The sequence below is a fragment of the Silurus aristotelis genome (genome assembly GCF_946808225.1).
Source record: "Silurus aristotelis genome assembly, chromosome: 28".
NCBI classification, from domain to species: Eukaryota; Metazoa; Chordata; class Actinopteri; order Siluriformes; family Siluridae; genus Silurus; species Silurus aristotelis.
In genome coordinates, this window is record NC_139601.1 from 7,549,517 (window position 1) to 7,575,064 (window position 25,548).

At 38.5% G+C, this 25,548-nt stretch overlaps 1 protein-coding gene across 2 annotated transcripts in view; it reads right to left on the reverse strand.

Annotated features, from left to right (window-relative positions):
- pik3c2b (phosphatidylinositol-4-phosphate 3-kinase, catalytic subunit type 2 beta) overlaps nucleotides 1–25,548 on the reverse strand; it is a 55,141-nt gene that overhangs the window by 26,130 nt on the left and 3,463 nt on the right. Inside the window, exons 1-13 of one of the 2 annotated variants that reach the window (XM_083533904.1) lie at nucleotides 24,552–25,423; nucleotides 21,980–24,475; nucleotides 21,654–21,754; nucleotides 20,941–21,101; nucleotides 17,345–17,465; nucleotides 15,328–15,439; nucleotides 13,394–13,473; nucleotides 12,909–12,972; nucleotides 11,889–12,035; nucleotides 11,540–11,573; nucleotides 8,292–8,487; nucleotides 5,525–5,647; nucleotides 4,634–4,804 (exon numbers count right to left, since the gene is read on the reverse strand). In XM_083533904.1, coding sequence (XP_083390030.1) covers nucleotides 4,634–4,804; nucleotides 5,525–5,647; nucleotides 8,292–8,487; nucleotides 11,540–11,573; nucleotides 11,889–12,035; nucleotides 12,909–12,972; nucleotides 13,394–13,473; nucleotides 15,328–15,439; nucleotides 17,345–17,465; nucleotides 20,941–21,101; nucleotides 21,654–21,754; nucleotides 21,980–22,738 — 2,069 coding nt within the window. In that variant the 5' untranslated portion in view covers nucleotides 22,739–24,475; nucleotides 24,552–25,423. Of the gene's footprint in view, nucleotides 1–4,633; nucleotides 4,805–5,524; nucleotides 5,648–8,291; nucleotides 8,488–11,539; nucleotides 11,574–11,888; nucleotides 12,036–12,908; nucleotides 12,973–13,393; nucleotides 13,474–15,327; nucleotides 15,440–17,344; nucleotides 17,466–20,940; nucleotides 21,102–21,653; nucleotides 21,755–21,979; nucleotides 24,476–24,551; nucleotides 25,424–25,548 lie in introns of those variants that run through there. The other variant, XM_083533903.1, reaches the window with a different exon arrangement.

Below are 25,548 nucleotides of genomic sequence, written 5' to 3' on the forward strand. Positions count from 1 at the left end.
TCAGTTGAGGGTTGAGGGCAATGCTCAGTGGACCAGAAGTAAAAAACTGCTGTACAATTTCATGAAATATATTCTAGAAATTTTTTTTTTACAATAATACTGCACAGTTTTGTTTAGTTTTTTCTCATTCGCTTAGCAACAAATAGCTACCAAATGTCACATATTTTTAGGCTGGACATTCAGAGCAATCCTTAGCAGCAGTGAGTGGTATTTGATATTGTTATGCAGCACACAAATAACCAAAGTAAAAATACTCCTTACTGTCAGTAACAACAAGAAATTTTTCATTTGGTCAGTGCCCAGTGTAAAGTGTGTGTACAGTCCTGTAACTACAGCCTGGTCTTCTGTATATATAGATACAGTATATAACTATTAAAATGATCATGTGCTCAAAACCCTCTTTTTAACTACTTAAAATAAATAAATAAATAAACGCACAAAGGCGGCCATGAGTGTTGTGGTAAGTTAAAGTCAGGAGTTACATCCATCATTTATTACTTTCAAAATGTTCTGCTTGCTGTTGAACTGACGTTGAAATGTATGTTTGTGGTAAGTAAATACCATATACTCAGATCCTTCAGGTAGGACAGTGGGGACATTTTTTTTTACTAACTTCAATTAATTAAAAGTGTGTGAACCCCCTTTACAAAGAAAAGAACAATCTCAAATTTTTATTTTAGGTTTATTTTTAGAGAGAAAAAATATAAATGATTTTTATTTGAACAACTGAAATTTGTATTTGATCCCATACCAACCAGCAAAAATTCTACTTTCACACACCCAAATGAGTCCTGCCCCTTTAGCAAAGAACTCCTAATATCAATTTGTTATGTGTATAATAGACACCAGTCACAGAATCAACCTCTTCCATTCAAACATCTCCACCACCGCAGGTGAGACCAAAGAGCTGTCAAAGGATGTCAGGAACAAGATTGTAGACCCGCACGAGGCTGGAATTTGGCTATAAGAACATCAGCAAGAAGCTTGGTGAGAAAGAGACCACAGTTGGCGTGATAATGCAAAATTGGAGGAAATACAAGATAAGTCAGTCGCCCTCGCTCTGGAGCTCCATGCAAAATCTCACCTCATGGGGTAAGGAAGATTTTTGAGAAAGGTGAGGGATCAGCGCAGAATTACAGCGTGTTAATGATCTCAAGGGAGCTGGAGATCATTAGAAAACCATTTGTAACACACCGAGGACTCTCTGCTCAAGACTGCACATGAAAAGGGCTGTCTCAAGTTTGCCAACAAACACCTGAATGATTCAGAGAACACTTGGGAGAATGTGATGAGACCAAAATTAAGATCTTTGACATCAACTCGACTCGCTGTGTTTAGAGGCAAAGAAATGCTGAATATGACCCAAAGAACATCATCCCCACTGTCAAACATGGAGGAGGAAACATTTTGCTTTGGGGCTGTTTCTCTGTTAAGCGTATAGGAAGAATTTACCACATGAATAGGACCATGCACTGTAGAATCTTGGATGAGAACCTCTTGGCTTCAGCCAGAACACTGAAGATCATGAATCGGTCTTCCAGCATGACAATGACCCAAAACATACAGCCATGGCAACAATCTGATGGTCTTGTAGCCCATTCCAGCCTTGGGCAAGTATTCAATCTTGTCCCTGACGTTCTTTTACAGCTCTTTGGTCTTTCCAATGATTGTGGAGAGGTTTAAATGGGAGAGGTTGATTCTGTGACAGGTGTCTTTTATACACAAAACGAGTTGACATTAGTACTTTTCTAAAAGGACAGGACTTATTTGGGTCTGTGGGAGTCTAATTTGGTACATGATCAAATACTTTTTTTTACTCGATCAAATACAAATAATAACCTTTCTTTTAAGGATTTTTTTATATTCTGTTTCTGCAGGGGATAAAATAATTCTTTCTCCCACTGTAAACGGATTAAACCAATTACTGTTGTTAATAAAACCCATTACTTAAAAGACAAAATTTGCTTCCTCAAATCTCTGTGCGATTTCAAAAGCCTCCTTTTCACCTGGCATCTGTACAAGATCTTGTATTGTCCAATCATCATTCCCTTGCAGAAGATATACAGGAACTTTTGTACTTTTTCAGCTTCTGAGTTTCGACACGGAATAATTCGAGGAATTGAATTTCTGACGGCCTCTTTTTCGGGGCCATAAATCCCTCTACCAATCCACACAATGCGAAAGTTTCCATTCCAGGTCACTAAATTCCAGCATTACAACCTGCTCCCACTAGCCCTCACTACAAACCTTCACCCACACTGCTTTTCAGAGGATGGAGGGGTGGAATTGAGAAGCAGCTCCTTAGAGATGCACAGCCACCAAAAAAAAAAATAACTTAGCTTCCTGCACCTATCTTTTCCTCATATCTTCCAGCAGTAGTTATACCTACAAATTCACAGTGTTGCTAGATTAAGAGCAACACGTTACAGAGAAATAGCGTGCATAAGAAATAATGGGACTAATAATAATGTGTGCATGTCACAAAGTCAGGTGGGGAGTGGTGGCTCCAGCGGTTAAGGCGCTGGGTTGCCGATCGGAAGGTCTGGGGTTCGAGCCCCGGTATCGCCAAGCTGCCACTCTTGGGCCCTTGAGCAAGGCCCTTAACCCTCTATGCTCCGGGGGTCCTTTACGAGGAAAATATCAAGGTCCGTGACGTCAGAGTGACGTGGGGCCGCCTTCCCGTGGGCTCACCACCTGCAGGAGGGACCGTAAGGGACGGTGCTGTGAGGATTGGGCAGCAGTCGAAGGCAGGGGCCTGCTTAGACTGCTGCCCCCGCGACCCGAATTACGGATAAGCGGGAGAAAATGAATGAATGTCACAAAGTCATTCTTATGAAGTCATTTCTGATTCCGCCACATGTAAACACCGATTCGGATTAAATAACGGCGCATGTAAACAATCCACCGAATCTTTCAAAAAAGTGTACATGTAAACGTGGTTACTGACTAAATCAAGCTCAAAGCTGTCACATAATTCTGCCCCGAACACAACACACAGTCTCCTTACAGTCGAAAAATACTGCATATCAATAGAGAATCAAGTTAAAAGATAAAAGAATTACATATATGTGATGAAAGACAGCTGACCAACAACTGACATTTTGTCGAGTGTGCAAACACAATAACACTGCTAAGGAATTTATGACTTTAGAGAGAATATGTATGCCCATGCTAACCAAGATTATATGATAAAACCTAAGCTCAGATATGATATCTGATATGATCAGAACCTAAGATTTTTACAATAAGGCCTTGGCCTACTTGGCTAAAGGAAACAAACCCTACTGTGAAACACATTCCTCAGACTGATCTACAGCAGCTGTAGACACTTCTGCAAACCTTTTTTGCACTCATTTACACCTACTCGATCCTTTGTTCAGCAAAATTTACCTTCTTATGTACAGTGTTATAGCGTAGAGTCAATAAGCAAATCTTCTTTCTTCCTGAGAGGCAGGTTTGCTCTTTTGTGCAGCAGGTTGGTTTTGAGCACAGGAAGTGCGGTTTTTGCAAAATGAGTGGGTTTCTTTTACATTTAACCTTTTAACCTCTCAATGTGCAAAACTGCACAATTTTGCAGCAAACTGATCTTTGATCTTCTCTGACAGTGAGGAAGTATACAGTCATCCAATGCCAAAACACATACATACATGTATCATGCATAGATAAAGAGTTTAATGTCAAGCCAAAGCAGAAGCTCGCTTTAAGTTTGAGGTGGTTATTCGTTAACCGTGGTAGTTAGTTCGGCGGCATGGCAGGCTTACATTAATATATACATTAGTATAGTCATGATGCCTTATATCATGGCGGGACAATCCGTCGTTCGTTCATATCACCATAGCATCCATATCACCATGGCAACCATATCCGTAATTTGTGCTGTACAGTATATTCCTTGCCAATTATAGGGAATGTGACTGCCATTTTATTTGGAGGTGCTGGACAATTACAGCATAAACTCCACTTTATTCAGAATAAACCTGTACATTTGCTTATCCATTCAATTATCCAGAAAATCTTCCAAGCAGTGCAATGCATAAAATTATGCAGATGTTCACACAAAACATCAAAATAGGAACAAATATGATCTCTGTAATTGGTAATGTCTGTAATATGGTCTAGTTTGAGTATTTTAGAAACTGTTGAGCTCCTGGTATTGTCACATATACCAGTCTATAAAAGTTATATTTTTGCCAGCAATGCTTTGTTGATGTGAGAGGTCAGAGTAGAATGGACAGAGCGAAGAGAGATGAGAGGAAGTCAACAGTGTGGTCACTGAATTAATTACATTTTACAACCGTGTTGAGCAGAAAAGCAACTCAGAACACCAAATCTTGAGCTGAATGGTCTAAACCAGAAGACGACCATACTGGGTTCCACTTCTATCAGACAAAAACAGGAATCTGGAGCTATAGTTACTACTGGTTTACCAAAACTGGACAGCTAAAAGTGGACCAATGGATTTGAAGCGTATCCCATGAACACTTGTCATGAGAAGGTAATGCAGTCCAACCAGGATGCAGACATGGGAAGAACATGCAAAACTACACACATCATAACATGGGCTCAGGCTCACCAGTGCACCAACCTGTTGTCCTACACAAATGTTTAAATAATAATTTCTCTATGCACTTACTGTCGGAAGTTAAACAGCGGCATTGTGACCCAGCCTAGAGCCTCCATGTTGCGGGCTTTCTGCTTGCTCTTGTCCTCAGCTCCTCCAGGGGGTGGTAATGGAGTGGCATACAGAGTCACTGTCAGCTGAGACTCCCGTGGCAGCTGGTTGATCTGCACTGGGAAGCAAATCCTACAGTGTAAAATGAGAAGAGAGGAAAGGAGGAAAAAAAAAGGATCAATCAGCATCAGGGCATATCATCTAGCAAAACCTAGCACAGCAGCTGGTCAGAGCTGAGTGGGTGTTAACTGGTCATTTATAACACAGAGAAGTTCCTGAAATAGTTACAGGAGTCACTTTGAAATAAAAGCGATGATCCTCTATACCCTGCATAATTGTTTATAATCTTAAGATATTTATTTAGGAATCTGTGTCCAACATTTGGGAACATCAGAACAAACTGTATTGGCTGAAAACGCTAACCGTTTATCCATTACGCTAAAAAAAAAGAAAAAAAATCATATTAACATCAATTAGTCCACAATATCTACAATTATTATATCACAATGTTAACAAGGACTCCCGTTTTCATAGAGAACTCTCCCAAAGGAACTGAGGAAAGTTTAAGGATATATTGCTAATGGAGAATTAAGAATTTAAGTTTATTAATAACTTGTGCATTATGAATTTTGTCTCTGGCAAAAAAATATATAAATAAATTTCTCCTCCTGCACCATCCTCAGACAAAACAAAAGATGTAGAAGTTAGCCACAGGATGATGCACTAATTCGTATTTCAGGCTATAAGCAGAAGATTAAACAGACTGCTACCGGACTGCCATCTGAAAGCAGAATAGTTTGGACTATAAAGAGAAAAATCATAACTGTGATGAGAACTTCATCTGACACTCACCTCTGGTCCCAAACGACCAGATGAAAGAGGTATTTGCTGACTGACTGTTTGCTTGTATGCTGGGGGGCACACAGCTCATTTCCCCCATGGGTGAGAGAACACGACAGAAAGAATCCTTCATAACTGTGAATGAGGGAAAGACAAAGAAAGGTAAGTCAATCAGTTGCAATGTGTAAAGTTTAACTCCCCAAATAGATGATCTTTAAAGCATCTCTGTCGCATAGATATTTCCACAAATGAAAATGTCTATCCACATCTAAACATGTCTCCAAAGCTCGTTTTTCTAAAAAACATCATATACAGTACAGCATCAAATTTAATATGGGTAAATGCTTAGCTGGATCGCATTTTCCTATGTTTACATGTCTATAAACTACATCCAAACCAAACCAAATAGTTGACATAATACAATTTGTCTATTTATGCTTACATTTTAATGCTGTCAATGATACAAGGTAGTTCCTGTTACACTATAGCAGCTAACAGGAACAATTTTCCCCTTTCTAATGGTGGAAGCTACAGCTTAATGTCATAGTGTTACAAAGTGTTGAAACTAAAAACTCCTTCCATAAATGTGAAACAGACATCCATCCATCCATCCATCTAAAATGATGCACATATTGTTTCTAAACAGCAGCATGTTTTAAATCAACTAATAAGTGAAGATGTTGTGACTAAAGAAACCAAAACATAAAATCAGAATGATTAATATAAACATTATAAACCTTATAAAATCTTCCTAGCAGCTGTAATCTCTATCTCTAAAAAGCTGTTCTATAAAACAAATCAACATCTTGTGACTGAGGGAACAGTACTAACCAACGTAGCCAACAGTGCTGATCTTTCATTTTTCATTCAGTTCAAAAGCCAGCATCTCTGATGGTATGGAGTGCATTATGAATGCTGAAAGGTATATAGAGGTTTTAGAGCAACATATGCTCCCCTCCAGACGACGTCTATTTCAGGGAAAGCCTTGTGTATTTCAGCAGGACAATGCAAAACCACATACTGCAGCTATTACTACAGCATGGCTTCGTAGTAGAGTCGGGGTGCTGAATTGGCCTGCCTGCAGTCTAGATCTTTCACCTATAGGAAACGTTGGGTGCATCATTGATGAAAAATTACACCAAAGACGACCACGGACTCTTCAGCAGCTGGAAACCGATATCAGGCGAGAATGAGACCAAGTTCCAACAGCAAAACTCCAGAAACTCATATCCTCAATGCCCAGACATCTTCAAACTGTTTTGAATACAGGAGGAGATGCTACACCATAGTATACATGCCCCTTTTGCCAACTTTTTTGAGGCCTGTAGCAGGCATCAAATTTGAAATGAGCTCATTTTATGCATACAAATTTAAAGTTTACTTAGTTAAAACATTTGTTTCTTCTTTCTATGTTCTACTGTGAATTAAATATTGGCTCATGTGATTTGATGTGATTTAGTTTTCATTTTATTCAAATTAAAAAAGTCCCAACATTTCCGGGATTCCGGTTGTATGTTTTGAAAGAAAAACTAGAGGGCAAAGTTTATTTGTAATATGAATCAATTACTGTTTCATTACAAAACACTGAATTTTAAATTTTTCATCAAACACGCTAAAATGGAGCACCCAGAGTCTAAGCAAAGTCAGTCCCTTATGTGTAATACCCAGACTACCAATGGCTATCCTGCAGTCTTCAAAATGTGTACTGGAAAAGACTTTAAAAGGAAAAGGGCTCTCAAGAGGCAGTTCAAAATAGAAAGAATAACATTCACCAGCTAATTGAAATGCCAGAAGCCTGAATTCAACACAACAGCTAGATAGATGTATAAGGCTTGCACTGAACAATAAGGATATGGAATGTTCAGTTAGTTCTAAACTTCCTGTCCAACCTTTCCATTGCCCCGTCACCAGGTGGCATGAGTCACTGAGTCACCGCTGCACAGGTGCTTAGCACCCCGGGATTGCCCTCTATCCTGACTGCAAAGGGGTCAAAAGTCATGGCTAATTCCCATGCTGCGTCCTTTGTCGCAGCTCCATATGCAAACAGCATCAGTCTCAAAGTGAGACAAAGACTTTGGCCCATCACAGGCAATGGGTGGAACAAACCACTCACATGATGGGTGGGGGAATAAAACAGGGCTAAACCATTTTGAGGGTGTTAAAGATCAAGGCAATAGTTGGTATTTGTTTCCCAGCAATGCTGGTAATGCATTGTCGATATGTATGTGCATTAATGTGTGTGTGTGTGTGTGTGTGTGTGTGTGTGTGTGTGTGTGTGTGTGTCAAGGTTGTACCGGATTACACCGGTACAACCGGTACAGAAAAACTGTGTGTTTGTGTGTATGTATAAGTATATGTATGTCAGTATCTCCAGCTTTGGTCATTAGTTTTCCACATTAGTTTCCCTTCACCACCTGCTTTTTCATTTTAACTTGATAAAATAATTCTTGCTTAGGGTTTCCACTTGGAAATCAGTGAGGAAGACTTTTCTAAGAAGACTGAGAATTAATAAAAGCTAGTACATTACACAAACTCAAACTTTGTTTTTCTGAACCTGTTCTGACTAAAATATTAGCAGCGAGTGTTAAAAAGGTTTTGTTCAAAAACCATCCGTCAAAAAAAAAAATTGCAAATCTGCTAAGAATGACACTTTTTTTCCTTAAAAGTAAATGAAAAGCATAACCTTAACACCTTTCCACAGAAGAGAACCAGTCAAGCTCATGACATGATTATCCCGGCTTTATGAATGCAAACAAATGCTGGCGTGCGTTTGTGTTACCTGGCGGCCCAGGTGATGGGGACACGGTGGGCGGCGTAAATGTTGAAGGACAAAACGTTAGTAACCATGCCTGCCTCCTGGATTGGCGCTGTGGGCCGACTGCTGTGTGGAGCCGTGTGGAAGTTGGCGTTAAATGTGCTGCAGTAGAGCTCTACCAGATCCAAGATGGCAGCTGTCAACCGTTCGACTATTTTCTCTGGAATGGGAACAGAAGCAGGAGTAGAGGTCAAAGACTTTTCCCTGTAAACAAACACACTGATGGGCCTGCAACAGGCTCAAGATGTAGATGATCAACACACACACACACACACACACACACACACACACACACACACACACACACACACACACACACACACACAACTTGACTTCCTGTTTAAAAAGCAGCCATTCTTACACCAGCAGGTATGGACAGAATGCATACAAGTCTTCACTTCTGCTAATATATCCATATTACATGTGTAATACATGTATAAGCGTTTATAAGGACTGCAAAACAGGTTAGAACAGGCTGTAAGAGCAAAGTTTACTAACCAATGGATAGCCTTAACCCATTCAGAACAAAACCTTTAATGTATGCAACCTCTGCACTCAGTTATACATATTATCTCTAACAACTGCATCAACACCCATCGAGCGCTAATATTTGCACTTTTCACACGCAGATTAGCAAACATTGGTCTTACAGTACATATTTACTTGATTTGATCAAACAGAAGTACAGCACATGTTTATCGAGTGAAGAACAGAAGAGGAAGGTGAACAGTGTGCATCCTGACGCCAAACGCGCATCCTTCCTGTTTATCCCAGTAAAGAAGCAGACAGACGTCCTTGCAGCAGGAGGTCTTTCCACACAAACACACTCCAACTGGCCACACACAAACACACATGCTATATTCCCCCTTAACCCTCTGGTCATTGTATGGGTTTACTAAAATTAAAACAATTTAAAATAAATTACTAAAAGCATTTACTAAAAGTAAAACAACAAAAGTGAATATTTAGAATAAATAAAGCTAGTCCTCCTGGGTATACTTGCAGTAGCTCACAAAAGTGAGTACATTCCTCACATTTCAGCAACCATTTTAGTATTTCTACTCAACAGACAATACTATAGCAATGAATCTTGGATGTATTTTAGAGTAGTCAATGTGCAGTATAGCAGTAAAGATTGCCTGTCCTCTGAAAAGAACTCAACATACAGCCATTATTGTCAAAATATCTGGCAACAAAAGTGACTACACCCTAAATGATAACAGTCGCATGTTGTGTAACCATGCAAAGCCGCATAAAAGTGTCAGTCACAAAATATTATCTCGATTATCGTAAGAGGTATCCATCAAAAATAGAGAAAGTAAAATCCGTACACAAGAATTTAGGTTTACCAGTCAACTAGATATAGATTGTGTCAAAAAGCAATGGATAAATGAATGCAATTATATCTATTGGTGAAGACTGCGCTGACCGGGGTATATCTTTTTTTTTATAGTTTTATTAATAATCTCCCGGAGTTATCGACAATGATTAACTACGTCAGACACCATAAAGCTTAATTTGGCTAAAAATCAATGTAGCTTCCCTTAAAAAAAAAATATTCGAGAGAAAAAAGAAATAGCACTGAGGTATAACGTTCATCCAAGCACCTTAAAACATGCCACTGGAAATTGGGAATGTAAATGACACCAAAATCATTGTTAGCATTCCAAACATCATGGAAGTTTAAGCCTCCTAAGCGAAATAAATTAGGAAAAGAATCGGCACACTAACATGCACACCATCAATAGGTAGCAGTGATGATTTCATTAAATTTTTCTATTACATCAAATATTAGGCAAAAAAATCCAGACTATTAATTTAAAGTGAGACTATTTAATAAAGAACCCTGTAGATAACAAAATGATTTAATCAGATAAGCAATACATTTTTTTACTTTTACTTCCACCCAAGAGAGCGAATGAATTTAACTTATTTTTGCATCAAAATCAAGTTGTGTACTAGATCCTTTACCTACATATTTCTTCAAACAGATAATTCAGAAGTTTCAGAAAACTTATCATAGCACAGAGACAGCACTGATTAAAGTGGTAAGTGACCCGCTACAGTCCTCAGATCAGAATCATGTCTCCTTGTTGTGATGCTTGACCGTAGTGCTGCTTTGACACCATTGATCATAAAACTCTCCTTAATAGACGAAAGAATATTGGAGTTTAAGGAATGGTCCTCTCCTGAGTCTGGTCTACTTTGACTGATTGTTATTAGTCTGTCGATGTGAATGACGAATCCTCTTCTCTAAAATTTGGTTTTCTGCAAGGATCTGATTTAGGCCCACTGTTTCTTTCTTAATATATGCTACCTCTGTGTGAAATTATGTGTAAACATGGTACACAATTGGATGTTTCAGCAAAGCCAGACGAGAGTCATCAGCTTTATAATGCTGAGGAATGTGTAAAGGACATTAGACAGTGGATGCTTGTTAACTTCCTTGTACTTAATTCTGATCAGGCCAAAGTACATTTACAAGGGCCTGATGCAGCTGTAGGTTTTCTGTATCCATAGTATCTCTTGATGGACTTTCTATATTATCATGGGCAGCAGTAAAAGACCTTGGTGTAATATATCATCTTTCCTTTGAAGCTCATGTAGAAATATTACTAGGATAGCCGTATATCTCTCAGAAAGTTTGCTAAAATTAGAAATATTGTGCCGTTACACAATGCAGGAAAACTAGTTCATGGTTGTGGTACATCTAGGTTTTACTATTGTAATGCTTTACGGTCTTGATGTTCTAGGAAAGTGCAGAAATAAGCATCAGTTAGTCCAGAACCAGAAAATATGACCACATCAGCCCTGTCTTACCAACTCTACATTTGCTCCTAGTCAAAGCTCATGTTGATTATACAAGCTAATTCCAAAAACGTTGGGTTTAAAATGTAAAAAATAAATAAAAACAATTATTTGCTAATCATAAACTCCCATGAAAAACACAATGTTCTACGAAAAAAAAAAAAAAGGGTTTATGAGGTTCGCAAATTCCTGCTTTCTGTTTTTTACATTTACATAGCATGCAAATTCTACAAATCAAGTTCTACTAATCTAGTTCCACTAAAATCAACTGATTAAAATGCACAAAAAGTATTGAATATGATTTGATTATGTCTACAGTGATGCTTTCTCTATAAAAATAAATAAATAAATAAAAGGCACACCAGAAGTGTGTCACAAACTGCTCGGGATGATGGGAAACGTACCTCGGTTTTCTCTCTTCAACAGCACGCTCACATCCTGTGAAATAAAAACACAGACTGTCAAAAAGCAGATGAGACTATGGGACCGTTCCTGCAGCATTGGTGTTTTGGCTTTAAAGGTTAACAGTTTGTACAGTTTGTACACCAGCATGGCTGTTTATAACACAGCCTCCAACAAAAATATGGTGCTAGTGCAGCATGCAGTTTAGCAGACCAATACATCACTGTTTGTATCTGTGTGTGTGTGTGTGTGTGTGTGTGTGTGTGTGTGTGTGTGTGTGTGTGTGTGTGTGTGTGTGTGAGAGAGTGTGTGAGAGTGTGTGAGAGTGTGTGAGTGTGTGCACGCGTTCACCTTTTGCACTCTGGGCTGCAGTCTGCATGGGCAAGCCGGCAGCTGATTCAGGGCTGAGGTGATGTCGGGCGTTTCAACGGCAGCAAGTGAGGTGCACAGAGCTTTTACAGACTGAACCAAGCGCTCCACGTGTAACTGCAGTTCAACCTGGAGAGCAGTGAAAGCAAAGAGGAAGGACGTAAAAGTGTTTAGGTGCAGGTAATTCCAATGTCTACATTGTTTATACACACGACTGATCATTGAAATGCAATACACATTGCATAAACACCATTGGCATCTTTAGTACAAATCATATATGTTGCATATTCTGATTTGAATACTGTTGGTTCTCATTTCTATTGTTAAAACTTATTTTACAAATAACAGCATGACCCATAATGTTTCTTTCGTTTTATAAAATGTAATTTTTCCAACACTAACAGTTATTTTTAAGTGAAACAGCAAATGCCACATCATATTATATTTACATTTTAATTCCGATTTATCTCTTATTATACATTAAAGCACATCACAGGGTCCCCCACCATCCCCTTTTGTTAATTTCTCGACATAAATAAATAAGATAAATACAACTTAAATGCATTTTATACAAAAACTACAAAATGCTTCACCCTAAAGTATAAAGAAAATCTAAAATAAATGTTTTTCCCCTAAAAAATGCTGACACTGGAGACTCCTTCCAACACACACAGGTCAAAATTATTTAACTTTTTTTGTAGATCACCTGTAATATAAGTTCCTGTAAATTAACTGTTACTATATAAAGATAATCATGTAATTAAACATTATTATTATTTTAGAACAAGCACAGTATAAATAGTATAAATGTGTTGTTTTGCACTGTAGAACTGTGTCAGAGCTGGGAAATGAATCAACCTCGGGCCAATCTGATTTGAGCAAACTTGATTACAACAGCTCTGCATCAAAAACCCTATAAAAAGAAAGTCAGATAAATTTTACAGGATTTTGTTTCATTTGATACCAGCTGTGAGCTTTGGTACAAATTCAATCTCATCCTACCTCAGATAACACGAAGGACTCTGCCTCATTATGGAAGGTGTCCAGAAGCAATGTTAGTGCCTCTCTGTGAAAAACCACACAAAAGCCCAATATTAGGTACAATGAAAAACATTTATAACCTTATATCCATATCCATATTTTTCTACCAAGTCCCACACGCTAGATAGCTTGGATGACACTCCCAAAGTATAGTGTTTTCTACCCTCTTCCACATACATGTACTCACGGCTGCCCATAATTGGCTAGAGGTTGCTGTGATGGACAGATGAAAGATAGATAGTATGCCATTCCACTAATGGCCACAGATGGCACTTGCCAAATCTGATAGTTCGCGAGAAGTCCCGAGTGGCTCAATAGTTCGGAGTAACATTTCAAAATAGAATTTGTACTAATAAATTACATAAACATGTTTAAAAAACTATTTTATTATTGTATTATTCATGCGAGTATCGAGGTTGCACTGTATAGATTTTTCCTTCCTTTACCTTGTCACAGTCTGTTTGATAGGTCTCTCCTGCAACAAGATGCTATGGTTCAGTGAAGATGGTGCCTCATCATCCTCTTGCTGCAGTAAAAACAGCAAAAAAATGTATTAGTTGATTTTCAGGGATATATTAGATTAAAATCATTAGGACACCTGACTTTTCCATTATTATATGGTTCTTTCCAGACTACAAAGTTGGAAACATGCAATTGTATACGATGTCTTTAGATGTGGCATAAAAGTTTCAATTCATTCAAACTAGGAAACCTAAACCTATTCCAGCATGGCAATGCACCTGTGAGCTCCATAAAGATACACTTTACTTGGATTGCTGTAGAGGTTTGACCTTAACCCTATTGAACACATTTGGGATAAACTGAAAGGTTGACTGCACCCCAGGCCTCCTCACACCTGCATCATAATCTGACTTTACAAACACCATTGTTGCTGAATGAGAATGAAACTCCAGAAGCACACAAAAATCTAGTGGAATCTCTTCCCAGAAGAGTGGAGATTATTATACATGCAAATGGGAACTAAATGTGGAATGGGATGTTTAAAAAGCACCTATAAATTCTATGTTCAGATGTCTACCATATTGTCCATATAGTGTATATAAATAAACACAGATTCTTACCTATATCTAATCACAAAACATCATTTCAGCAAGAAAACACTTGGCCTAATGCATATTCATTATTATATTTTATAATCGCCTAGTTTATCTACTATGGCAATATTACTAACCTCGGTTTCACATACCACTTATTTCCTGCGTTTGACTTTACTATTGTTGTGTAGCTTGTACTATATTTTACTTTTATATTGTCTTTTGTGTCTGTAATACAACATCCGTTGCAACGTGATGGAAACAAGGTTGAGAGAAAACACTGTGTTGAGTGTCTTAAGTAATAGTGAAAATGTTACTTCCCACCACAATACATTCAACATGCGTGTAAAAATACATAGACTTCAACAAAAGAAAGTGTTTTGTTTGCACAGTTGGAGCACGGAAAGCTCGTAAGGACAAACTTTACAGCAATTCAACAGTTACAGGGCCACATGCTTTTTTATCTTTTTCTGATATATTGATTTGATGCAACATGTTGGGCTTAAACTGCAGTACTGCAACAACAATGGACAATAAAGAATAGCTTAGCAACAAACTAAGAGTTTGACAACAGCATAAAGTCTTAGCAACAAGCTAGCTGGGTAGCAATTAGCTAACTGGTGGCTAACTGGGTAACATTAGTGGGCAGTTAGAACATTGTTGTAAATTTATCCAAGTGTTGTTTTTATTATTCATTTAGATAAAAGTAAAGCAGTACATTGTTGACAATGTACACAGCCATTTAGTTTTGATAGGTACTGATAGCTGAGAAGACAACCCCAAATTAGCACTTTTTTACTTTCCATAGAGTTACCTACTGTATCTGCAAGAATTTTCTTTTGCTCAATTATCATACAGACACATCAGTTTATCAGTTTTGAGAAGAAAAATATACATCATTCTTTACAGTTATCATAACACGTATGCAGCCATGTTGTTTTCACCCTTCAGAACAATGAGGGTTAAAAATCATTCTGGGAAGTGACTTTTACGTTAACTCAAATTCAGTGCAAGTAATTAATAGATAGTTAAAAAGAGGAAGAAAAGTGTGTGTTTATTTTTTATCAACAACAAGTTTTGCTCTTACACAGTTATGAATTGAACTTCCAGTTTGTTTTTTTTGTACAGAACATTACTAGAAATTCGTTGCATTTCCTCCTGGGTTTCAGAAAGTCTGTTTATCAAGCTAAACCGAAGACTGCTTGCATGCTGAAAGAGACACAGAGAGCTCTCATTCCCCCTTTTCTACTGCAAAGTTTCAATACTGTGATTGCTCTCGTGTGAACTCGGGCCTCAAGAAGACGTGCTGTGTTTGTGGTACTCACAGAGCGGGCTAACTCCATGTTCACAGTGCTTCTTTTGGTGAGGAAAAGCTTGATGTCCCAATCAAACTTCAGACACTGCTGGATATATTCAAGCCCAGCCAAGGTCTGAAAGCTGAGTGAGAGAGAGAAAGAGAGCAAGAAAGAGAACAAAAAAAAAAGAGCTCTTTGAAACTGTGTTCTTTGCTACACCTTAAAAGCATTTGAAACATTTTCAGGGGGAAATAAATAAATGTAAAGCAACTATTACCATGTAATTATAATTTTTTTTAACAAAATTATTTGCACTGACAAAAAAAGGATTTTCCTTTGACAAGAACTTGACTGGTCATTCAAATGAAAAAAGTTGATACATGATTGTATTTGTGTTGTTTTGAAAACCACAGCCTATTTCCCCTATCTACAGTCACTCAGCTATAACCTTTTACAATAGCAGGCGTTTTTTTCTGCATTGCAGTGTTATATATTGCCAGCAGTTAACACAATTTATTGTTTAACCGCAATAGAAAGCTGGCTACTGTTGGTTCTGTCATCGACACTGGTGGAATAATAACGGCGCTGCATGCAGGAAGTACTTCCCTTTTTGTACCAGCTCAAGGTTATCAAGAAAAGACACATTTCCGGCCAGCTGCACTCTTCGTAAAAACATCCAGCTCGTACACACAATCGCATTTTCCACTTGTTTTTGTACTCTATAAGATGTGACAGGTTGATTTCAGGTTTTGTTACAATGCGTAATACTTTTCAGTCAGGCTTTGCCCTCAACCACACTGGTCTCGAGCCTACTAGCCAATCAGAGCAAAAAAAAAAACAAAGTGTTACACTTAGTTAGAGGTTGTCACATTTTGAGGGAAACCCACTGTGGTTTTATGCAACCATAGAAATAAGCTCGACAAGGGTTTTTTTTTTTTCTTCTGAGGGGCCCTAAGTTGAATGACAAGACTATTTGTACCACAAACCACTAAGCAGGCCCTTTTCTTTTAAAATCCCCCCCCCCATCTTCCGGCCACAGTTCTGGCAGCAATCATCGTCAAGGAAAGAAACTGCATATGTAACACAACACTTGTTACATTGTCTGGGAACCACTTTTCATGACTGAAACAATACACACGTTTTGTTGTGTGGGTTTTTTTTTTGTATTATTATTGAGTGAGAACTGGGCTGGATGCCCAAGCCTCTGTGCCAAGTGTGAGGTGGGCATTATAGCCACAGGGAAAAAGAGAGAGAGAGAAAGAGAGAGAGAGAGAGAGAGAGAGAGAGAGAGAGAGAGCGAGAGAGAGAGAGAGCGAGAGAGAGAGAGAGAGAGAAAAAAATAAAAACAAAATGGAGTGGATACACGGAAAAGGCATTACAAGAGTCCTCTGCATGGCCTGGTGCCACACTTTGAGCTGGCCATTTGTCCATTTGCATCTTTCACTCTGTGCTAGTTGTGTATTATACACCTTAAACAGATAATGGCATTAAGTCTACTGGCTGGCCACAGTCTTCAAACTCAGCAAAGGATTTCAGCGGTTTAACCAAATCAAGTCAAGTCAAGTCTATTTCTATAGCGTGTTTCACAACAGACATTGTCTCAAAGCAGCTTTACAGAATTTAGGGTTAAGGTGAATGGTGTGCATTAATCCCTGATGAGCAAGCCATTGTGACTGTGGCAAGGAAAAACTCCCTTAGATGTTATGAGGAAGAAACAAGTGCTAAAAAAACAGGAAGAACAGTTATTCCACTGCAACTTTTGTAGATCATCTGTTGTGGCTTGTTTCAGCCAGTCAACTCCTGGAAAAGAGACTATAAACTAAAATGTAGCTGCTCTAACCAAACTGTAACTGAGGATAAGATTTTGAGAACTCAGGTTGGAGTACTGGGCAGTTTCACTCAAGTCCAATGTTGCAATATGTGGTAACAACAAATATACTGAACAGCCCTAAACAAAACGCTTTCACATTGTAGAACTGGGAAAAGAAAATGCAGTGGTAAGCTCTGTAAACTGTACTGTCACTTGGGATTTATGTGTAGCTCTTACTTGTTGAGATACTCGGCTTGGCCACACACTTTCATCAGGTAGTCGTCCACATCGACTAGGTCCAGGTCATCATAAGCGTAGCCCAAAGTCTGGTATATTAGCAGTTCAATGGTGGATGACCCTGAGAAACGAGGAGAGGTTTTCAATAAAGATTAAAATACAGTGAGGTGATTCAAATTATTTTGATACTCTTTTCATGAATTGGAAATGTTTCATCAGTTGGTACATTTTGTAACACAACAATATAATAACAAAAAGGAATATGAACGGTGGTTGTGTCTAGCAAAAAAATTGACCAGTGGAACAAAAACTGACTAAAGAATACAGGTAGTCTTCGACTTACAATAGAGATGCGTTCTAATGACCCCATCGTAGCATAATATCACAAGTCGAGACATGGCCAAGCCTACCCAGGAGTCTTAAAGAATGGTGAGCAGTATTGCAAAACAAAGCGATTAAAATGACAGAGCCAAGAGCTACAATCTGGCTTTAAAACTCCAAAATAAATAAATAAATAAATAAAATAAAAGAGCTATAACACCGAGAGTAAGACATCTCACAAGGTGAACCATCGTAGGGGACTTGGGGACTTACCTGTATATAAAGAGATTCACTCATGGCTTTTAATAGGAATTATACAGTCCTGTCATTCAGTCATGTAGAGGAATACAATGCACAGAATTACGCTGATACAACTAATAATCTTTCATTATCATTCACATTACACATCAAAATGGGGGAACATAAGAACATAGGATCTAGTAAATCAATCACTCTGTATGATTATGGTAAGCAGAAAAGCATAGAGTCCTCAACTGCCCAGTTTGGGTGAGTGCGTGTGTATGACGGACTCAGATTTCTGTTCTTGGCTGACAGGAGTGATATGGTCATCTGCTGTTTTAGCCAATCCATCGCAAGATTTTATGTGTTTCGCATTAAGATCGCAGTTTCTGAAACACTCCAATCAGAACTTCTTGTATGTTGAATTCCCAAAATGTAACAGCGTGCATGATTTCATGCATTGTATTTCTGCCACATGATTGGATGATTAGAGAACTGCAAAAACGAGCAGGTGTTTCCATTAAAGAGGACTGCATGAGTATTATGAACGTATTTAATCGATAGGGTTTCCAATTGGTGACGCACACACGGCCCTTCCTGTCTACACGCACTCAACCATCTGCTCCCTTTACACGAAGCAGCTAGCCCGCAATCTGGAACAAGCCAATAAATATCTCACTGGGAAAAACTCTGGAAAGAAAAAATGTTTGCATTTTCTCTCAGTGAAAATAAAAACAGAATGGATGGACCATCCAGATTTTTTTAACTGCATCTTTGATTAGATTGATAAAAAAAAAGTTATTTATCATTTTGTTTTATTTCCCTCTTTCCCACATCCAAGAATTTTCTGTGAATAACAAAACAAATGCTTTCCTCTGACTATTGATTCTTACACAATCAAGCAAAGGCCATCAGTTCATTATGCCTGGTAAGATGTTAATACAATAACGGCAACATAGAAATTCAAGTCCAAGCCTATTATACTGCACATATACACACAGACACTAGATATACTGGTTGGATAAGCAAACTAAAACAGAAGGTACAGGTTCCTTAGTCCGCTCCTGCTTACTCAGGCAAGGCCGCCTTTAACTTGTAAACACAGGCATGACTCATAAAGTATACTGAGCAAACAGACTCCACTGACATGAATGGGGATTTGATTTGATTATTATACTCTATAGACTTTTTGGAAATATGCCCTAATTTGCCAATAATCTGTATGATCGCTCGAATTTTTAAAATAAACACCATTTCCAGGTTGAAGCAGGTTTCAGTAAAATCAGTTAAAACTTGCAACATGTTAATATTGATATCGTTTGTTACCATCACGTTTAACCAGTTTTAGAAAAACACATCCACATCCAGATGCACAATTAACCCTTGAGCATTAATTGGACAGATCATTCGGTGAGGGGAAAAAAAATAAAAAAAATGGGACTAAGATGCAACTATCCCCTTTCTTCCACCCACAGGATTCTCTAATCCTGCACTCTGCCTTCTCCGCTTGTGTATACATATTTATGTGTATGCTTATTTTAGCTGGATAAATAAAAATTGGGGGGAAAAAAACCCCACGAAAAGAGATGACCCATTTTCCTTTCACTATAATTTTATTTAGAGAAATTGAAAGCCCCAGCCCATCAGATGTATTTAGTCCTGGTCATATGGGGAAATGGTGCATCTCTCTCTCCCTCTCTCTCTCTCTCTCTCTCCCTCCCTCTCTCTCTCTCCCTCCCCCTCTCCGCTACATACATAGAAACAAAGACCAGGATCGTCAGGTTTTGTAAACCATAAACCCAAAAGCCTAAAAATAAACACATTACAGTTGTTTCGGGAGCTGCACACTGGAGGATCCAATACACAAGACTGAAGCTCTCAGGAAAATATCAAGCCAGTGGTAGAGAACAGCAACAACAGCAGCTCATGAGTTCCCCTGGCCAGCACCTGAGCCAATTTTCCAGAGCTGCTTAAATGAGCACAGTTACATGCACAAGTACATCAATAGTTTTGTCAAATGTGGGCAGGAAAAAAGCATAACACATTTCATAAAACAAATACAAGCTATAACTTCATTTAGGCCAGGAGGTTATTCAGAACACAAACTGGTAATACCCCATCCTTTAAAAAAAAAAAAAGTTATATATTAATTTTTTTGCATGAACTTGGACCGCAGTACTGTATGTGCAAGTTATTTGCTTAAATAAATATTTACTTTAAGAGCTGGTTTATTAGCCAGTATTAAGTCAACCGTGCTTCCAACCAGCCAACACATTTTATGGATTTATCCCATTCAAAGGCAAACAGAATTTTATTGAATTTATTCTACATCATTCCTTGACTCCAATTCCAACGTGCTTAATTTCTAATTAGAGGAGGTCCAAACTTGTTTGTATTCCACCATAGCAATTGTTTATGGAACATTCTTTTATTTATGAACGCTAGTCCTGAAGACTTTCCTGCGCCTGAACAGCTTTACATCTAACTGTTAAAGTGCTGACACTGGAGACTCCTGCCGAGAATGCTGTGTGTGTGCTTTTGAGCAATCAAACAAATAACCACATATCCTCACACAACATTTGCTCACAGAAATCCTCACCATAACCTGTTTACTAGGACCTCCCACAAGTTGCTATAGAAGCTGTTACTAAAGACATGACAGTGTATAAAAACAAGAACTTAATATAAACCTTTGGTTTTCCTTTAAGTAAAAGTAACCTATTGGTCTTCTATATCACACCATGCATTAGATTACACTATCAGATGTTTGTTATTTTTCGTGTTACAGCAAACTGTGTTGTGTTTTGATCCATGCATAAAATATAATGGAAAATATTATTATGGTGATATTATGGATATTATGGTATTATGGAATTAAGAGCAACTATAGATCAACACATTTCAGTAAAAGAAATGCAACTGACTGGTGTATAATAATTTGTATGCGTATGCACACACACACTGATAAAAAATCTGGCAAACATTACTCTTTAATGTTAATTAACACATTGTTCTATCAGTACACTCTGACTTACCATCACAGGTGAAGGTGAGTGGTTCTCGGATGTGTTCACCAATGACGGTGACTTTTATGCTGACCCCGAGTCCCTGCTGCAGCTCCTCCTGAGTCACACACGGGCTCCACACAAACCCAGCGTTCTTAGAGCGGTCCGTGTACGGGTAAGCCAAGCGTAACCTGCACATACAGACACTGCACTTAGAGCACATCATACTGGGCAACACTAACATTTATTATATGTTACAGTATGCTTTGCAATACCACGTCTTCTTTTATTAAACATTTTTTAATCTATTTTTAGAGCTTGAAATTCACAGTCCTGATTTCACTTCCTTCCAATTCAATTAAAAAAATTTACTGATTCACTTGAATAATTTTGTTCAAAGCAATTTAATAATAATTAAATAAATAAATAAAAAATAAAATAAAATAAAATAAAAATACCCATGCTTATTTTGAGCACACTCATGGGCTACCTAAAAAAATAAAAACAGTAATGGGTCTTATGTGATTTATATCCTTTAGCAAGATTTGTTTAGCAAACTATTTTTCTAGTTACTATAAGGATCAACCTTTACTGTGGTGACATTAGAATTTGCATTTTAAGAAATGATTGACTATGTAAATGTGTTTCAGAACCATAGCTGTACATAACAATCAGATCAAATATAAGTTTCTGATAAAACACCATGTTTCTAAAGGAGGAAGTGAGCATGAAGGAGAACTTACACATCGAGCATATGACAGAAGGCAGCCACCTCCTCATCACGCTCCTCTGAAACCTGGAAGAGCTCATAGCCAAACCCATTAGGTCTGGAACGAAGTGACATCTGCATGAAAGGTGTGTAAAACAATTCTTACACCATTATTTGCAATAAAATACATTAATAAGTTACATAAATCATTTTTATTAAATATTGTAAGGAGTAATGAGTCCAGAGTTTATAATGATTAAGAAGACAGTAAACAAATGAAAAATTGTCATTTTTATCAGTTATATGAATATTGTATCAGCTACCAAACCAGAATTTGTTGGTAAAGAAAGCAGTACATACCAGATCAGCAGACACTCTGCGGTTGTTTCTGGCACTCTGTTGTCCAGGCACATAAGTGCGAGGTGGCACCTGAGGGGGAAGCGTCTTGCTGCGAGCCACAGGCTTCCCAGACTGATCACCATTCACTTTTTGTTGCCTAGGTGATTGCCTACCACTGTTAAGCCTCATAAGGGAGTCATTCAGGTTGTCATAGTTCAAGGTTTCTCCAGAGGAAAGCTTAAGTTGGTCTACCTCAGGGCTAAACAGGTTCACATCTCTGGGAGCTGAACCCCTGCAAAGGTGGAACGAATCTGGTTGAGGTATCGGATTCCTTGGTGGAATCGCAGGAGGAGGTTCATCTGGAGGTGGCAACCCCTTTGAAAGCCCTTCAGACATCCACTCATAATCAGTTTTCCCAGGATTTTCCAGGATATAAAGGGGCTCCTTGCTGTACCCATGAGGACCCACATTTGATCTTGATGGGCTGGAAACTCCAGGCTGGATGAGGTTAAGAATTGGATCGGACCCTGAAAGCCCTTGTCGCAAGTTTGTCCCAGACGGACTGGGGATACATCTAGATTGTGTATTCCGGGCTGGCAAGGTCTTGCCACCATCAGACTCTCCTCTTCCAGCGGGATCTTTGTCCTGTTTAAGGCGAGAAAGAGCATCGTACTCCATCTGCAAAGCCTCAGCCAGGACCAGCTCTCTGGGACTAAGACCCAGAGACTCCAGGCAGCTCCAGCGCTGCTCATTGTCATTCTGTGTCTGTGCTGCGGACATGATTCTGTAGGGAATGATGCCACTACACTGAGTGGATAAGAAATGGGGGGATTTGAAGGGAGAAAAGGCCTCTACGAAATCCACAGCAGAACCATTGGGTCCTGTTGAGAAAAAGGAGAGCAACAAGGATATTAACAGGTGACTATCACATCCTTTTATCTAGAACAAAAAATTTATTCTGGCTGTACATTATTTTTCTGAACAGGAAGTGCTCCCCGCACACAACACCTATACCTCATTACAAGAGAGACTACAATGGCTGAATGACCAATAAACTACATATAAACAATAAACACCACAAAATTTTTTTGCTCTGCTTTGATAGATGACAAGAACAGTTCTTTCAAATATAGTTATTGCATCTATCTGAAGAGAACCCCAGATGGGTTTTGTTTTAGGACAGTCATCTGGATCTTATTATCTTTGCTTGCTCAGCAAAATTTAGACTGCCATCTCCTGCCTCTTGTGGCTGAACATAAGTATCTGCAGCCAGCAAAGCAGGGACTTATCCAGGCTCCAGCTGAGCTACATACAGTCAGTCTCTATGAGGTCACTGAGTTCTTCATAGAATTGTAGGCAGGCAGCTTGGATACAAAAAATAGATTAAATGCCAATTGTCCCTCTGTAACCCAGATTCAACACAGGTAACTCTTTTACACAATCTACGCAGAATATTGAATAGTTTCATATGTTAAAAACGGCCAAAATACTAATATCGCATAAGATCATCTCTTAGTTTAGATAGAGCTCTATGATCTGTGCCATTAACACATACCCAACCCAAACGCCAATGGACAACAGGAATCTGCAAGCCTGGGGGGACTGAACCAAATTATGTTTTGGAATTTAAAGACATTTCAATTAAAATTGTGCTAAAAAATAAGGTTAAAATTTAAAATCCAAGTTTGGACTAAAGATTTCCAAAAAGAGATCATGTATTCAACAGGTATCTGCCTTTACACATGAATTTAAACGTGTCCAAAAGTATTTATCTTCAATAGCTGATCAAAGATGCTGCACAAAATTTTTACATATATTCACGAAATCCATATATGCACAGTGTCTTTCCATCTACCCCACTGTACACACTGCCCCACCTCAACCAACCTGAATATCTACTGTAAATGTACAACAATGTTAGGAAGTTAAAAGAAATACACTTCTAATTCCTATAACTCATAAGACATATAAATCAGCCTTTTGCGAGTGAAGGTCAGTAGCACAAATCATTGTGTTTACAGAGCCTGAAGCAGTCACCACAACCCTAAGTTCCTCCTAAGAAGATATTTTACTGACGATATGAAATATGTGATCTGGAACGACATCATACATCACAACAAGTACACAAAAAGTGTTCTTTTTGTCTTTTAAAACACCTGCGATGAAGCACAAGATTCAAACGAGGCCTGAAAACAAATTTCAATATTCAAATAAATGACCTAATAGGCCTTATATGGGACAAAACTTAATTTTACAATATGTTATTCATTAATATTTTCTTAACAACTAATCCATATAATAGAGAATACGCTGACCTGAGAGTTTTCCCCAGCATGTTTTAATTTATTGACATTACTAATGGTTCTTTGTCTTGGATTCCCCCTGTCCTGTTCTCCATTTAATAAACAAACTCATGAAAGGCCTGTTCATTAGATTTAGAACTGGTTAGATCAGGTGGTGGACCAGATGTGGTTAAAATATTAAATAAAAATTCAGGTAAAGGCAGCAGCTTTCGGACTTTAGCGTATTATCCACATTGCTCCCACTTTTCTAAAGAGCACAACAGAATTCCTGCACATATATAAAGGTAAACCTGTTCAACATGACTTTGACTTGGAAAAATCAGATTAGCAACAGATTTGTAATATGAAGGACTTGTTTTGATATTTAACCCCTCAACATCCAGCTTCATTTGCAGATCTACATAAATAGAACAGGGTGGAGTCAGGTAGACCCCAACTTACGACGTAGATAGGAACCGAAAAACCGGTCATAAGTAGAGAAGAGTGACTATGATGCGTTCCGACGCAGATATAAAGAGGCACTGTAAACACATTTACATTTTTAACATAGTACAAATAAAGTCGAGTGGTCATAGGTCGGGGTCTGACTGTATTGCTATTTGTACATTTAAATGGGAATTCCTCTTCAAGGTGACCCCTTCTTTGACCTGCACTGACAACAAGACTGGCAGTGGGTTTTCCCCTCTGCTCTTAACAATGAGCAAGAAATTCTCACACACTTCTACCCATAGTTCTCCAAACAACCAGGACAGATTGGAGTAGAGGAGAGAAGAAAAAGAAAGTGAAAGAGACATGTGACACAGGTGCCTTAAGAGTTCTATACTTTGACCTAGTTTATATGCACCCCCAAAATTTATGAGCACATGTGCTTCTGGGGTTAACGTCACTTTAAGAGGGGTCTCAATAAAGTGTGAAAGAACCGCTAGTCCTACGACCAGAGGGCTTCACTGACTCCTCTGAGATTAGCTCTCTTTTGCCTTTTGTCAGCCACTCTATTTAGCACCTGTTTTTGCCATTTGTGTGCAGCTGAAAATATGCATGGAATAGAAAAATGCACAGAGTCAGACCCGATTCATCCAGGATCACGGATAATCTGAGTCACAGTTAGGAGAGTGGACGACCACAGAGATGATCAGATTAGAGATTATCAGGCTCAAAAGACTGGAAAAAGATTCACAACCCAGACGTGTTTGTAAACAAACTGCCCAGACATCAACAGATGGATCCGTAGCAGTATACGCACGCGGCATCTCCTCCAAGCGCCATCTCTGCGGCTGGCCTCCTTTT